This window comes from Camelus bactrianus, chromosome 23 (genome assembly GCF_048773025.1).
Source record: "Camelus bactrianus isolate YW-2024 breed Bactrian camel chromosome 23, ASM4877302v1, whole genome shotgun sequence".
NCBI lineage: Eukaryota > Metazoa > Chordata > Mammalia > Artiodactyla > Camelidae > Camelus > Camelus bactrianus.
Genome location: NC_133561.1, coordinates 3,672,539 through 3,690,021, shown reverse-complemented (window position 1 = coordinate 3,690,021; position 17,483 = coordinate 3,672,539). Strand labels below are relative to the sequence as shown.

The 17,483-nt window shown below is 46.6% G+C and overlaps 1 protein-coding gene across 4 annotated transcripts in view; it reads right to left on the bottom strand.

Moving 5' to 3' along the window:
* Positions 1-8,349: 8,349 nt before the first annotated feature.
* The window catches only part of DENND1B (DENN domain containing 1B), a 213,106-nt gene continuing 203,972 nt past the window's right edge, over positions 8,350-17,483 (bottom strand). For 3 of the 4 annotated variants that reach the window (XM_010956286.3, XM_010956287.3, XM_074351588.1), the window contains 3 exons: positions 17,263-17,342; positions 16,104-16,320; positions 8,350-14,395 (listed from right to left, as the gene is read on the bottom strand). In XM_010956286.3, coding sequence (XP_010954588.2) covers positions 13,910-14,395; positions 16,104-16,320; positions 17,263-17,342 — 783 coding nt within the window. In that variant the 3' untranslated portion in view covers positions 8,350-13,909. Of the gene's footprint in view, positions 14,396-16,103; positions 16,321-17,262; positions 17,343-17,483 lie in introns of those variants that run through there. The other variant, XM_045517634.2, reaches the window with a different exon arrangement.

Here is a 17,483-nt window from a genome sequence, read left to right as displayed (position 1 = left end):
TTCCAAAGCTGCTGCTCTGGGAACTGATGGATTATGCAGTATTCATTTGCAGAGCAATGATAATCAGCCCAGTATTAATAAAATAGGACAAACGTAGGTCAGTTTTCTCTCAGTGGAAGTCAGGTGAGCATCTGGTCACTCCAGGCCCAGGACTGGAGGCTGGGGGCCCGGGCTGCAGGCTGGGGGGCGGGGGAGCAGAGTAGACACAGCTGCCCCACTGCCTGCCCGGATCGGGGGCGGGGGGCACCGAAGGAAGATGTACATCTGGAGGGTGCGTCCCAGGAGCGACGGGAAGGCCCCTCCCAAGGGCCTGCCACGCATCCTCTGCAGGCTCAGGGACCCCAGACAGAAGCAGGAGGTGACAGAGGACCATGACGTAAATCGACTGTCCAACCTGCCCGCTTCCACCTCCTTAAATCACCCGAGATGGAGGCGGCCCCTGGGTGGCATAATTACTATTGTCACCTATCGGCATTAGCCAAGGCACTGACGAGCAGCTGTCGCAGGACGGAGACGCGCGCGCGGTAATGAGGCTCCGCCGCCGCAGCGCTAACGGGGGGCCCCGCGCTCGTGCCGTACTCACTCCGCGGCCGCGGCCGTCGCGGCTCATCCAGCCCTCGGGCAGCTCTCTGCAAGAGGAACCCTTGTCCTCACTTCAAGAGCCTTTGGAGACAAAGAAACATAGGTTTAAATTTCTGCCCCACCCAGGAGACGTGAACTTGGCCTGAAAAATGGGACCGCACCTCCAGCTCACAGGCACAGGGTAACAGTCATTAGTGTGAAGCCCCACGTGTCACGTCGCTTACCATTATTCTGAGATGGGGGCGCGTCAGAGGTCATATTTGCTTCCACCTCCTACTCCACCTGCCAAACCAGCCGTGGGTGCCCATCCTCTTCCACCCACCTTTGGATGTGCTTGTAAAACACGCAGGTTTGGTGCGGTCCTTCTCGACGGCTTGTTCATGTCATTCTCAGGGCTCAGACCGCCGCCTGTGACGGCCGTCCCATCCGACTGAGGAAATCACTCCATTTGTGAGACGGACATGAACTGTGCAGACCACCCGTATGTTCTCAATAGAACCGCCAGGAAATCAGTCAAAGGTTGGGTGTATCAGTCTCCCAAACAGCCGACGATAAGATGGAAAAAACAAGGTCTGCTTGATAGAGATGACTTTTTTGTTTTTATACTCAGCCTTTTAGGGTTACTTCTTAAACCTCGTTTGTTAAGGAATCACGATCGTCTACGATCTTCGCCAGCAGGCAATACCGACCCACGTGTCTCGGTTTAAACTGTCGTTTCATGATGTTGATTCGTGAGCCGACTTCACCTGGTTTTATGCTCTGCAGGGCTATGATTCAAATCAGGAGACTTTCCTTAATTCCTTATTCATATATGACCTTTCACATTCTGACCCGCTTCCAGCAAAAGTGCAACTATTACTCTGTGCCTCGCCTTGAACAGTGATGACAAAAATGCATGTTTCCAATTTAAGCTCGTCTTTCTGTGATTTGGTCCCAGGCTTCGCTTTCTGTGGTTCCAGAACCCTGGGAATGACATTCCATCAAATATACCTGGCAGTATGTGCCTGAGGACAGCCACTTTCAGAACCAGCCACGGGGTCTCCTAATGTGTCGGGTGACAACCCCTCCTGGGAAACTGCTCCCAAATCCACCTCGTCCAGCCCTCAGAAGCACCTCTTGGAGGTGCCCGTGGTTGGCAGCTTGAGGCTGCAAGACTGAAGTTCATTCAGGGCTGAAACAAAGCAATCACTGAATGGAGGCAAGTATATGTGTTGTTACAAGTCCCCAAAGCGTAGATGCTCCCGAACCCCCGCTGTGACTCGGCTGTGCAGGTCGTGGATTTGGAGATGTCGTAGATCAACTTATGCAATGGCAGTCAACATCCAAAAGCCTTTTACTGATCACTCAGAAATCTTATTTTGCCAGGCCAGTCTCATTTTCTGAAGAAAAAAAAAAAAAAAAAAAAAAGCTCCCCCTTTGAATAATTTGAGAACGTTTAATTTTGCAAAAAGGCAATTAACTCAACACTAACCACCAAGAGGAGATTTAATTTGAAAATACTTTGTCATGTGGAAACATTCAGTTAAGCCTAACTCTGAAGGTTTCTTTTATGAGGTTCCCGAAGTTATTAGGTCTCTGAGGTCCAAAATATACACATCCCCACATGAGCCCCAGCTCAAATTTTCCTAAAAGTCTTTGTTAGTTTTCTAATGCCTTGGTGTTTAAGTCTCTGAAAGACAGAACAGAAGCCAAAGGGTCCTCTTGACTGGTGATCTGAATTGTACACGGATTCCAATTCGATATCCCTGCACTGCCACATACTAATCTAGCTCAAATAATGAGTCTGCAATAGTAGGAATGAAAGGTCTCAAACTGAAGGGGACAAGGATAGTCGGTGTAATAATTGTGACACATCTGAAGCATCCAATGGTCAGAATCACTGATCAGAGGAGCCCCAGTTATGTCGGCTTCTTTAGTGTTTGGTGGAGGTTATGACTTTCGTAGGATGGGAGGCCCTGTCATGGGAAAAAAAGAATAAAGCAAACATTGTTTCCAATTAGGAAGTAAAATATGATATTGTCATCTGAGTTGGTAGAGGCCACCTTAAATCATTTGAAATGACATCCAAATTAATTCCAGTGCCTCTCTCTTAAAGAAACCAACCAAACACATCCATGGGATAAAATTACATTTATTTAGATTTACTGGAGTTCCAGTAGCTTTGACCTACTGAATGCATTTCAGCAGGTCTCACGTCCGCCCTCAGGGGTTACTAGTTCAGAGATAAGACGATTGTAAAAGGCTCAGAGGGGCTATAAAAATAAACACACCATTGCCATGCAGAGTTAATCTTAAAACTGTATAATAAACATTTTTTGAAGAGGATGATTGGGTCTCTTCTCAGAGGGTACTTCTTTCTGTGTTCTTTGAGCAAGAAATTAAAACTAGAGATGATATAAGTAGGTAAAAAATATTTCAAGAGGGCAGGTTAATTGATTGCTCAAAATTCAAAGTAAATCCTAACAGTGTTTAAGAATAAATTTGGTCAAAACCCAGTTTATTTGACCAATAAATTTTGATCACCTTGCATGAAGATGGTTGCTGGCAGGATACTAAACAGATTTCACATTATTTAATCAATTATGTAGACAAAGTAAAAACAGATGATTTGGGATCCTGTGGTATTTTTCACCACTGTTACAAGTTAGATGTAAAAAATTCAATTCTTAAATTTCAGTTTATTTTCTCCCTAAGGCTATGAAAGTGTCTCTTTACTGTTGGCAGATGCCCATCAGGATGTGCGGAGGAATTAGCAAGTCTTCATCCTCAGGTGTGGGGGAAGACTTATAATCCAGGCAGGTCGTCTCTCTCCAGAAACAGCCCTCTTAATTTAAAAAACGAGGATCGGTGATTGTTAAATAGTTGAAGCAATAATTGAAGAAATGGAACACTGGCCACAAATATGAACTTTCTGATCAACTTAATTTATTCCAACCGTGTGTTGTAACTTCTGTTTTTCACTAAATTTCTGAGTGTAACCCTCTTTTCCGGGTCATATTCTCTTGCTATTTATTAGGGAAGGACTCATTTACTCAAGCCCCATAGAGATCCTCTGAAACTCCAGCCCCTACCGTGTTCTTGGTGCAAAGTTGCTTTTTCTTATCTTTAAAAAATTTTTTTAAATTTTTATTTCATTATTGAAGTACAGTCAGTTACAATGTGTCGATTTCTGGTGTGCAGGACGATGTCCCAGTCATGCGATTTGCAAATGTTAGCTACTATATATAAAAATGGATTTAAAAAAAAGTTTCTCCTGTCCAGCACAGGAAACTCTATTCAATATCTTGTAGTAACCTTTAATGAAAAAGAACATGAAAATATATATATGCCTATGCATGGCTGCTTTTTTTATCTTAGTAAGAAATATCACTTAGTCATCTCCACTCTCACCTTTTATAAGATAAAGGCACCCCCTCGTGTCCCTCGTGGGTGACATACTGGATGATGGGGGAGGGGAGGTCTCTGTAGTCCCTGGATGTGCTGACCTCACAGGTGTCCCCCCCTTGGCCGGGGAGGCAGGGGCGGCAGGGCCACATCCGCAACCTCCCCTCCCTTCAGCGTCTTCTCTCTCTGTTCCAGAAAACCCTCCCCAGGCACCTGCAGCAACGCCCCCAGAGTTCAAGCAACGCCCTCCACCTGCTCCCGAGGCCAGCCCAGTCTCAGGACAAAGAGACAGGGCCTCTCCCCAGGACTGTCCCCGATAGCCCCGCGCACTTGACTCTAACTGGTGACCTGCACGGCTGTGTGGGTGGTGCGAATCGGTCTAGCGAGAAGCTGCCGTGTGATAAGTGTCTGGCAGATTGAGCTAAAAATTTCCCCCCAAACTGTTGTGTCCCAGGGAACTTCCTTGTGCATTAGCATAATCGCCCCTGGTGACCTGGGAGAAGACACGTTACCTGACTTTTTCTTGTTTGGTACCATTTGCTTTTCAGCAGAGTTTCTTCTGTGTGGGGTTTGAAATCTGCTTCTTGATCATTTTCTTGCTGATTCTCTCCCATCAAAAGCAAGGAAGCAAACTGAGCTGGTGACACCTGGGTCTCCCGCGGATTCCGCAGCTCTCCTGGTCTATGTAGTGATGCACTGAAGTTAAATGGACAGATTGGATGCTCTCTGAAGGGTCCCCTCCTCCCCCCAGCTTGCTTTTGCTGATGGTGTCACAGACGCCCAGACCTCCAAGGCTTTTATCTCTCCCGAACCCAAAGTGAGGTTGTTCAAAATGCATGAGTTTTAAATCTCTCAAACGTATCTGGGACATACAAATCTGGTTTTAAAATGGGACATATAATAATACTTCTTCACAGTCATTCTGAACAGCAGAATTATTCACTTCACTCATTTCATGAAAAAAATAATCACCAAATATCTTGCATTTGGTGCCAAGCACAACATAATTCACTGCAATCAAAAATATCATCAGAGATCTTACCTAGCTGGAGAAAAGACTGCGATGGTAGAGAAGACTGCACGAAACACAAGAGACAGAAGTTTCTGAACGGAGTCGATTATCCTGAAGGGAGACGGTTCTGCATCCCGGGCAGAAGAGCCTTGGTGCTGCAGCAGGAACGTTCTTGCGTGGACCGAGCGGGTAGTGGATGGAACAGGAAGAAAGGGAGAAGCCAATTATATAAATGCTGGCCTGGTGGCATTTACAGTGTGACAGGAGGAGAAACGTTACCAAAAACAGTTCGTCCTGCAAGCAAGGGCTCCCAAGACAGACCGCAAAATAAGGTGCAATTAATTAGGTTGAGATTCCGACGTGGCTATGTCCTTTAAAGCAGTCACGATACCAAAAATGAGAACGGGATCTGCTTTTCAATGTGCCAAAGGTCAACTATGGCTGGGAGTCTATCAAATAATTTAAGGACAAATAAGCCTTAAATAACCTCTAAATTCCTTTCTGTTATGCTAACATTTTCAAAATCATTAAAGAAATGTGTAGGGCCGCTGCTGGAACCAACCAAATGTCAGTTGCTTGTATAGACTATCCAGTTTAAATCTTAAAATACACAATAGTGTCTGCTGTTAACACTTCATTAATGGACAAAAATACGTGAAGAAAGAGATTGTGCTTAATGAAAAGTTTTGCATTTACTCATCCATCCCATCAGGAGGGGCTGGTCAAATAGTAAACTTATCCTTTGGTTTGTGTATCTTTCCAAAGAACCTATAGTAATACCTCCCTACATTCTTATTAAAGAACATTTATCCATAATTCATGCAGAAATGGTACAGGGTTAACTTGCCCCTGGGCTTTGAGTTTTAGGAAGAAGCTCCCGACAGCTTGCTTCTTCCTGTCCCACTTCCTCTGTAATTTCAGAGTTAGTTTGAGATTTTAATTCTGCTATTACTAAGCTCAGCACCATTCCTTTGAGTTTGTTTTGCATGTCTGATGTGAATATTTAGTGGACAGACATTTCCAAAAGAGGGGCTAGTTTATTCATTATACTCCTGTGAGAGTTAACCGGTGTAAGGTCTTGCCAAAACTCTGCCATCTTGAGTAGTGACGTTCGATTCCATTTCGTTCACCGCTGTTACGCATCTGCTGTGAGATGAGTGTCGTGCTGAGAACTGGATGGTCACAGATGAACTGAACAAGAGGCGGCCAAGACAGTGGAGGAGGAAGACCCTGAGCTCCCCGCTTCCCGCCCGCACCGAAATTACAACTATTTACAGAGCAACTGTTGATGACGATGCCCCGAAGCTAGCAGGACAGATCTTCTGCCAGGAAGGACACAAAGAAGGAGCCACAGCGAAAGGGGCAGCGGGGTGGGGGTGCTGCCAAGTCAGAGCTCCCAGGGCGGCCGCCCGCAAACCGGGAGATAATCAAAATTTGCAGAGCTTCTCCCCAAGGAGCGAGGGGTCTGAGCCCCACGCAGGTCTCCCCGGCGGGGACTGCTGCATCGGGAAGATGAGCCCCCAGCACGCCCGGCTTTGAAGGCCGGCTGGCTTGTGCTGGGAGACTGAGAGGAGCCACTCTCAAGGCATACGCTCACAAGCTCGCCTGCTCTGAGACGCGGCGTGGAAGCAGCCATTTGAAAGGCGCCTGGATTAGACCCGCTTTCTGGTCCTGGAGAGCCTCCCAGAGAGGCGGGAGGCCACTGAGACACCCTGGGGACACGGATGCCAGCGGAGCCACTTTGGGGAGCGGATTCTCCCGTCAAGACCCAGGTGGAGGCAAGTGCGGTTCTGGAGTCCTCCCTCCAGCCGTCAGCGCCAGGACGCGGCCCTGTCCACCCGCCAGTCAGCACCCGTTCCAGGATGCCCCAGGCCAAGCTTCCAGCCTCACGTGGACACAGCCATACCCATCGTCCGCCGGCCAACACCAGCCCCGGGACTGTCTGGTCCCTGGCCCAGCCAACCAGTGAGCTGGCACCAGCTCCAGGACCCACCAGCTTCCCGCAGGACCCAGCTCCACCCATTAGCAGATCAGCAGCAGCCCTGGGAACCCCTGGAGCCTGGCCCTGCCTACCAGCTGGCCAACGCCCGCCCCAGGACCCCTGGGAACCAGCCTTGCCTACCAGGGGACCAGCAGCAGCCCCAGGACCCAGCCTCACCCCGCAGCGGGCAGGCAGCCGCCCTGGGAGCCCTGAACCCACAGCCCGCCCCCCTGGGACCTGCCCCTGCCCACTCCCAACAAAGGAAATGGATCAAAGATCTAAACGTAAGACCTGAAACTGTAAAAACTGGAACGCTCTGGAATTTAGAATAAAAAACAGACAAACATTTTCGATCTGGGTTGGTTGGATCTGTGGCTGTGGACGCGTGGATACAGAGCGCCGGCTGTGTGTGGCAGCTGCGATGCAGATGGAAGTTTCTCAATATTCCTATTTCATCCTAAGAACAGACACTTCTGTTTTACACAGAGAGAAATAAAAGTTCAGGGAAATCAGGTAACAGGACAAATCAACAGCAGAACTTGGGAGAGATTTTAGTTCAGCTAGAAACTCCCACAGCACACTATTTCATTTTCAGGCTGTTAACACTGTATCTTCCATAAATGTCTACATTTTTACGCGTCCTGTAATTCACTGTTACTTCCAGGCAAAAAGGTGCTCAGACTCACTATAAAATAATACTCCAAAAAGGGCATTCTCTTTCACTTATACATAAGGAAAATCCAGCTGCGGCTTTTAAAATCTGCATCTATAAAATTAAGATGTGGGCGTCTTTCTCCGACAGAGACACTGAGAGGTGTTGAGACCAGCCCCGGTCAAGGCGGCAGGCAAAGTGTTAAAAATCAAGATCAGTAAAAGTTAGCTAAACCTTCGGCTTCCAAGGATCACACCTCTTTTCTTACAGTCAGACCTTTGCTTCCTCTATGGAAACAAGAAAAGTTCAACATCTTCTTCCCAGAAGTTCCGCACGCAAGGGAAACTGTGCTGCTTTCAGACCTGCCCTGTGCTCTGGGCGGCCCTTCAGAGCCCCTGCAGGACGTTCACCCCTGGCCTCTGCAGCGCTGTTCACACACACGACTACATTTCACGTCTGTCCTTGACTCTTCCATGGAGGTCCATAAACAGGTGTTGGCTTGGGCAGCCCTGCTCTGCTGTACTCAGGGACACTCTGCTCACCTCTCCTGTGGTCCCAGAGCCTGATGGACCCGAAGGAGCGGGTGGCTCTCAGGCAGACCCCTCAGAAAGACTCAGGCTTCAGGTTACACTGCGGCACTTGCCCTGCTCCGGGACGAGGTGGCGGGGTCCTTACAACACTTCACCTGGACGCTGCCGGGGAGAGCCAGCCGATCATAAAGGAAGAGTCACCACCAGGAAGTTTTGATTATGACCAATTTTATTTTAAACCTGCATTGTTGGGCACTTTATGGTAATGTGTCATTCATCCAACATTTACTTTTGCATATATATTTTTTTAATTCCCCAAACAAGACTTCTATGCACAATGTCCTCCCAATAGTAGTCGGCTTCAGAGGTGACTTAGGCTGCAGTCTCAAGGATGCAAGAAGGAAGCGTGTCTCGGTGCCGGGGAGCTTTGCACAGACACCTGTCACCACGTGTAGCACAAAGCTCCGGATGGTCAGTCCTTTCAAACGGTTGTTCACTTGAAGAGAAGTAAGCTTTGGAAAAATTCACATTTTAACCTCTCATGTACCTTTTGTGTAAAAATGCTTGGTGCATTTTAAATTGTAGGTTTCATGCAGTTTATACTCATTTGCTGTTTTAGGCGTTGCTTTAAGTACTAAATCATAACAGGTTATCAAGAAATCTCATTTTCGTATATGATTATTAAGTGGTTCTCAAAATAACCATATGGAAAAGACACTCTCTGAGGGATGGTGACTTGACACATGGGTGCGCTTACCATGCATAGGGTTCTAGCTCTGTCCTGGCCTCGATGTCACAAAATGAACCAAAGGGCGCATTTGTCAGTGTACCTCAACAAGGCTCTCTACTGAGACATGGGGTGACACAGACGAGGAGACTCAGAGGTTTATAGCATCAAAGAGGTAATCATTTGTGACTCTTAAAATACTGTGTATTTTAAGTTACTTGGCTTAACTGAAGTACGGTTTGAAAAAGCAGAGCTGTCTGGATGGAAAGCATCCGGCTGTCTTTGCTGTTCAGTACCTTGTTTGATTTTTTTTGGTATGTCTGTGTATCTCACCCAGAGCTACAGGTTTCCCACAGTGCTTTTCTGCCTCATTCAAGTATAATAAAGGTAGAAATCCATAGAAGCTCTAAGGTTAAACAAACTGTACATCATACAAAAATTAACTTAATTTACAGACAGTCAAAAAGTATCGGCAATGCCCTTCATAAATCTTATGACCAAAGACTCACCACAAGGGCTCTTAGAGCTGACACGTGTTTTGTCATCGCCACATAACGCCGTGGAGATGCACGTGGTACAGGACTGAATGTTGGTTCAAAGTACACATGAGAGTCAGCACTTCGGACTATATACATTTCTTCTGAAGTAACAGTGCCGTCAATGCTAACCTAAGGTTCAGGATTTTCTTATTGCATATTTATTGCTGCTGAGGCAGTTAGTCGTGATACAATAATGCAATATTCATAATTCATAATTATTTTAAATAAACAAAAACATTTCTCCTGCCGATAGTATAAAGAATACTTTTTTTCTAAAATCACATAGAACATTGGTACATACAGTATTACACAAATACTGAAAAAACTTGACCTTAAGGCACCTGCTGGAAAAGCAGATGTGCATGTTTATATGAACTAAATTATGCAAGAAAAAAATATTGCACAAAATCCTATTATTCTCAAAATTAAATATGCTTCTTTCTAAATACATATAATTCTCTATGTTGACCAAATCACAATATTAACTGATTTGCTCAAAACAACAAGCTTTAAGAAACAGACGCTGACAAGTTCCTGGGCTCGACACAGGAAAGATGTCAACGCTGACACAGTCTGTAAAACCCATTTCCTATCATAAGAAGTGCTTTGGGGGAATTAGCTCTGGGTATTCATTTTACATTCTTAAATTTATATTCTGATCTACAAATATCTACCCAGAATCCATATCTTTAATGCTAAACAAAATGGAATTCACATTAGAAAATTTCTTCATGGAAATAATCTTTTCCTGAAAATCCAGATTTTCGAGAAAAGTATGATCGACGAAATGAGAATAGTCACAGTTTTGTCCTCTTGATCAGCAGTCTGCTTCTCCACCTGATTTCAGAAACAACTAATCTGTAAGCTCCTGGGCCCTGTTGATGAGGATGTGAGCACAGAATCTAACCACATCACTGTCACACACGGTTTTAGTCTGGGGTGGGGAACTGTTTCTAGAGAATGCTGTTACCAAGATAAAGATGGTAAAGACTAGGTTCCCACCAACACGCATCCACTCACCCCACTCCGCTCCCCCGGAAGGGACCTAAGCTGAGCAAAGGAGCCTGGCCACCTGGTTCGGCTGAGCAGCGTGGGACCAATCAGATAAACAAGAACACTTCATTTCTAAGAGTCTCTGGATCTGTCCTTTAAAAGCAGGCGTCCCAGATAGCAGCATTACTGTACTTCGTAGAACAGAGGAAGAGAGTGAACGAAATCAGAAATGCTACAATGGTTCTGTACTCAGAGCATGTTTCAGATTAAGCAGTTTTAAAAGACTTCTTTTTGGTGATAGAATCTTGGCTGAATAACTTTCAAGCAAAATATATTATCATTATCATTAACAGAGATTTGCAATTCTTTTTCCTTTTAATTGGTTCCTTCAGAGCAGGGACTAGGTCAATTCCTTTGCGTCCCGGCGTCTGCAGTCACAGTGCCTTGCCTGGGACTGGGCAGAGAGTCAAGCACTATTTCGCAAATGAATGAGCTTTTAATTTTGAATCAGAAGAGTAATCATGCTATATCGTGGTGTCTTTCTAAAATAGGCTAAGTACGTAACCATTAAAATAAACCGCTTAACAACACTCTCACCTAACAAACAAGAGCTCCTAAATCCACACATACTCTTTAGCCCCTGAAATACCACGGGTGCAACATCTAAGGGAAAAAGATAAAAGTCAGAGTGAGATTCAGGGAGAATCGTGACTCTGTGTGGAGGCCACAGAGAGACCGCGGACCGGAGCCAAAGGTCTTGCTCATTTATGCGATTCTGTCAGAGAACAGGTGTAGTCCTTCGAGGTGGGGCAGGGGAGGAATTCAAACAGCAGGGGAATATACAAATGCTTGGTTTAGTTACAACAGAAAGTAGGAACCCAGGAGAAACTAAGATGATACTTATCCTCCAGAACTCGCTTGCACTTCATTCTCCCCACATTCACCGCGGTCCTGGGAAGGCTCGTTTAAGATCAGACTTTGAAGACTCAGAACGGGAATGGTTGGAAATACTAATACTTGCTACTAGTCTTTTGTGTTGTTTTCCAGGAATCACATGTAGACTTTTTGTTTTCAACGTGGAATCGAACAGCTGACTTAGTGTGGTAAAATAAGGCACGCGTCCAGTTTAGAACAGCCCGACACAAGTGCACGTGTCGGTGGCTGCCCTCTCACGCGCACAGCAGCGCCCCCAGGTGTCTGGGGACGTGGCGGGAAGGCAGAGAAAGAGCTCCCGCTTCTGAGGCCGTGAAGCTTATTCAGGAAATGGACTAAAACCCAAATTTTGCCTCTGCTACACTCACAATTATCCCATCCTTCAGACCACGAATTCTGAAGAAAAAGAATATCTCATTCCAGTATTCATATTAAAGGGCTGCTGTACATTCTTTTCAAAAAGTATGACGAACATTTGCTCAGCAGATTAACAACCAGAGTGACAGATTTTCCTTCTCATTTAAAACAGCCCTTCTGATAAATGAACTTCTGTTTTACATACTTCAATAAAGCAAAATGGAATTTTGTAATGAGCATATAAAGGCAAAATCTGACAAGAACCTCGAGTTTTACTTTCATGTTAAAAAGAGGGTTAAAAATTTTTTTAATATATACAAAGTCCATCCTTGTAAGGAAAACAAGATTTGTCTTCCTTCATAAACACAAACGAATAACTGTCCCAAATAAAACATACCCATTCAGATTCTGGAATGTACTTTAAAAAAGAAAGACTTGGCCATTTTCTTTACCTTATTTTTAAGCAATGTTTTTAACAAAACCCCTTCCAGGACTTTTTTAAACTGAAAACTAAATTCTGACTTCAGCAAATATTTTATACAGTCTTGACGGGGGTTCTCAAATGGTTTCTCAAACACCCTTCCTAAAATGACAATTAAAAAAAAAATACTCATGGCTGGGGATGTGCAGAGTCTGTGCCCGGAACATACTAACAAGACGCCGTTCTCGCTGACGATTCCTGCCCACCCGGCCAATCGCGGAGCAATCGGGGCGCGAGTCCCTCCCAGGTCAGTTTTGAAGGCGGCAGCACAAGGCCCCGGCGGGACAGCGGCGCGAGCCGGTGCGGGGGCCGCGTGCAGTGACGTCCCTCCAAAGCCAGGCAAGGACGCGGGGCACCGGCAGACCCCGCCCGGCGGGCGGCCAAGGGCGCCGCCACCGTCCCACAGCGGGGGGGGGGGGGGGGGGGGCGCGTGCCCGCGACACGGTGGCTGAAGCTGCGCTCTTCTGCAGCACCCCCCCCCCCCAACACCCGTCATCCCAGTGAGAAGAACACCCGCCAGATTCCAACAGAGGAGCCACAACTCCCCCGCCAGGACCCTCCGGAACTGTCAAGGTCGTCGGGCACGAGGAACGTCCGGGAAGCTGTCAGAGCCGAGAGGAGCCTACGGAGACGTGACAACCAAATGGGACGTGGAGTCCCGGGGCAGAAAGGGGGCGCTCGGGAAAACGCAGGGACATGTGCAGAAGGCGCAGCTCGTGAGTGGCGAAGCGCCCCGCACTGGCAAGGTCCACACAGGGACACGGCGGGGGCTGCAGAGGGACTCCGGGCTCTCTCCACTCTTCCTACAAATCCCAAACCTCCAAAACAGACAGTCAATTATTTTAAGAAGTAAATTTGAGATGATATAAAGCATTCTGATAGAGAATTATTAGTTAAGGGAAAAAAAAGATAGGAACTTTTTTTTTATCAGGACAGTTCATGTTGCATTTGGCTTTCTGGGAGTGACTCTTACTTAGCAAAGGCAAGCAGAGGGACGTGAAAAAATTTAAAGTGTCATCTGTAAACAGAAGTCATTAATTTCACATTGTAATTCAGCACTTCATATACTTCACTGAGTGACAGGTAAGTGTGTACCTTTACGTATTTTGGAAAACATGGCTGCAGTGTCCACAAGAGAGCTTTTTAACTTCGAAAAAATGAATTTTTTGTCCTTGACTCAATGACTAGAAAAAGGCATTATTGCTCCGCAGAACACTTATAACTTATCTTTCAAAATTTGTATGTATTTCCATAAATTATGTAAGTATGCTTAATGTATAGGCTTAAGATTAAGGCAATGAGTGGGTTGACACTCTCAGCAGTTTCAGGCTAGTTCTGAGAGGTTTTGAGATCTTGGCCAGTTCACGTTCGACCAGGTTAGTGCAGGAGCTACTGGTTATGTGCAAGGGTCACACACGCAGACTAGCTTAAACAAGCGAGGTGGCATTAAGCACCAAATACTGGGAAATCATGTGTTCAGTATATACTTCCAACATACGTACAAACTAGTACCTGATTCAAGACCACATGGAACAATTAGCTTTACATTTAAGAATTAAGGGCTAATCTACACACAAGGGGAACGAGGTGGGGAAGTGAACGCTCCAAAGGACAGGTAACTTGCAGGCAGCAGTGAGGGCGGTCATTCCCGCACAGCACTGCTGGCGATGCAGATTTACCCCGGGGCCTCCCACGCCTCCGGCGGCGCTGCGACAAGTGTCCGACTCTCACTGCTGATTCAGGCTTGGTTTCCACCTGTTTTTCCTTCTGAAATGTTGAGGTCCTGCTGGAAGGCAGATGTGATGTGACACAGGGACACCACTTCCTGGAGCAGTCCGGCACCTTCTGCCGCATCCTCGGCTCCTCTCCCTTCTTTCTCCCAAGGAACAAAGGTGGAAGAGCGCCGTCCGAGGCTGGGCTCCAGCGGGTCATCGGGAGGCTGGCTTAGTGTGTCCCTGCTCTCCGCGGTGGCGGTCTCGGGCGAGGCCAGCTGCACAGCGGGCCCTGACGGCGGAGCCGGCTTCCCCGGTGTTTCCCTGCTCTCCTCCTTCAGGATGAACAGGGACTCGGTCGCCGCACCTGAGGACAGCCGCTTCCTGGGCGAGGGGGGCAGGTGCCTGCCGTGCAGGGCACTGTCGTCCTGCCCCAGGTGCCACTCAGCCTGGTCCCCTGAGCCACTGCAGAGTGGGCCTAGGCTGCTCTCGCTTGGGGCGCTGGACTTACTCTGAGGGAAGGAACATATTCAGAAAAAATTTAACACGCTGAGAGCATTACTTAGGCAATATATTTTTTTTCTACTTGGAAATCACTACTCGTCTCTCCCAAGGCTGGTTAGGTCCCTCCCAGCAGGCGCGCAGCACCAACGTCATCTCTGAACACCTCCCCCGGCTCTGTTAACAGCAAAGAAGTGAGAGGGACACTGGCTTCCACGTCTTTGCAACTGTCACCTGTAAAACTCAGGCTCGATTACAAGTGATGGTGGAGGACGTGGAGGAAAGGAAGTCCTTGCACACCGTTGGTGGGAATGTAAATGGGTGCAGCCACTACGGAAATCAGCTGATATATACATATATGAAAGATATATATGGATTTATAATCCAGCCAAAAAAATATACACACACACACTTGTAGGTACATACCCAAAGAAAATAAAATCAGTATCTTGAAGATACAGCTGCATGTTCATTGCAGCATTATTCACAATGGTGAAGCTATGGAAACAACCTAAATGTCACTGATGGATGAATGGATAAAGAAAACGTGGAGAATATGCAAGATGGAATATTACTCAGCTACAAAAAAGGAGGATATCCTGCCATTTGTGACAGCACAGATCAACCTGGAAGACATGCTCCGTGAAATAAGCCAGACACAGAAAGGCACATACTGCATGGCCTTCCTTGTACATGGAATCTAAAATAGTCAAACTCATAGATGCAGAGAGTAGAATGATGGTAACCAGGGGCCAGGGGCGGAGGGGTAGGAGAAATGGGGAGACGCTGGAGGGTTCTGGAAAAGCAGGAAAAGTTCTGGAGATCCAATTATAGCATGGTGACTACAGTTAACAATACTGTATTGTATACTTGAAATTTGCTAAGAGAATAGACCTTAAGTGTTCTCACTGAAAAGAAAAGAGAAAAGGAAAGAAAAGAAAAGAAAAGAAAAAAGAAACGAAAGGAAAGGAAGAGAAGAGAAGAGGAAATAAAAAGGAAAGGAAGCTGTGAGGCAATGAACACATCAGTCAGCGTGACTGTGGTCACCGTTTCACAGTGTGTATGTGTATGAAAACATCAAATTGTACCCCTTAAACATATACATTTTTATTTGTCATTATACTACCCAAAAAATCTGAAAAGTAGAATAAAATAAAATGGAGTTGCAAAAAAAAAAAAAAAACCAGAAAAAACCAAATAGGCAAAAACTATATCATATTATCAATGCCAAGTTCCCAAATTATTATAATCAAACAGGGTTGAAATCACTTAAACTTCTTTCTCTCCTGTTTTTAAAGCATCCAGTTCAACCTATTTAAATTAAAACTCTGCTCATTTCTGAAGCAATACAAAGAAACATCACTTCAATAAATATATTTCTTAAAAGTTTTTCAAGACCCAGAAAATACAGGGAAAAAGTGGGAACACTTCACGTTTGGAAGTCCGCCAGAAAAGACAACTATAAAATTAGGTTGTAAGAGAATATTGCTGCTTGACGAAAGAATTTCAATTAACGGCAATAACCACCAGCACTGGATAAATGAAGGGAAAATACTGGAATTTTGCTGCTAGGAATAATCCTTGGTGGCTAACTTTCATCATACTTCTGAAGTTTTGACATTGGAGTTTGACTCCTACCAACTAAGATGTAACATCTGGCAACCCCAGGAAGGGGGAGAAAGTTTGCACTTAATTTTAGCGGCCGAAACATCAACGCACCGTGGGCTGGTACTCAATATCGTCCATCGACCTGAAGAAGTCCAAGCTTCTGGCCGCCGCCAGCTTCCCCTGGTCCGAGCTGTGGGTGCTCAGCGTGTCGAGGATCTCGCCCAGCAAGTCCATCTCGCCCGAGTACGGGGCCTTCGCTCTCATCTCAAGGGAGTCGTCACTTTCGTAAAAGTAGGGAGACGCTTCCTCACCATCTTCAGAAGACAACCTGGAGGGAAACGAGGGGCACCAGCAGTCACACGGCCGCGCACGCCACACCCAAGCGCCTCTCCCCGACTCCATTCACCTAAGGAGAGGCTCTGCACACCCACGGCCGCTGCTGTGGAGGAGCAGAGCTCGGATCACCGGTTCGCGGCCCAAGTCTCCCCAGTGACTGGTGCACCGACCCGGACACGGCGGTTTTTGAGAGCAGGTGCGCTGAGAACAAAGAAACCAAAGGGTATGGCACCTTCTCGCTGCGGACGCACAACAGGCTCGTCACACAGTCTGGGTCTGTGGGACTGGGGACACTGGGCTTGGAAATTTCAGACGGAACACCTGGAAAGTTTGCTCCTGTCCAAATTCACTTTCAGTATTTTTATATGGTTTTCCTTTTATTTGTTTATTCACTCATTTTAGAGAATGCGTATTTCTTTATATAAACAAAGATACATTCAACGGGGAGAAAAAGAATGTCAATTTTGTCATCCCCAGATATCTTAAAATTGTTTAGAAAGTTCAACATATACCGTTATTATTTCCCTTATTTTATGTTACGATTAATTTTTAAAACTTTGCAGTAAGTGTTCCCTTCTGGTGTCACCACAGACTTGAGCCCCTCCCTGCCTGGATCCGAGCTGTCGCGGTTGCGCGTTGTCACTGCCCCATACGGCACCCACCCTCTCCAGGAGGCGGCGGGGCGCCTATTCCCCCTTCGCCACTGGCCCAGATACTTCTGCAGGCCTTCGAGCTTCCCAGGAACAAGACACGTCCGGTCCATCTTGCTTTCCCATCTCAAGATCTATCCCCCGTGAGATTCCAGCAAGCACCGGTCCCTCTCGCTGAAGACCGCAAGGGGGCCAAACGTGGCCTGTCAGGGCGCACGCGCCTTGAAACACCTCTTGCGGCCCAGGACTCGCGCCCTTAACAGCACGCCACGCCCGCGTCTTACTTGCTCGCCCTCTCGATGTCATCACCGTCATCCTCACACAGAGCACCATCGAGGCTCTTGAGGGTCCTTCTTAAGCGCGGCTGGAGAGAGGGATTGACACGCTGGCGTTAGCGGTTAAAGTCAGTCTCTTCCAAACATTTTAGGGAACAATTTGATGTGGGAGGAATACTAAGATATATGCACTCAGGGTTTTGAACACCGCCCCGTAAGTTGGCCAGCTG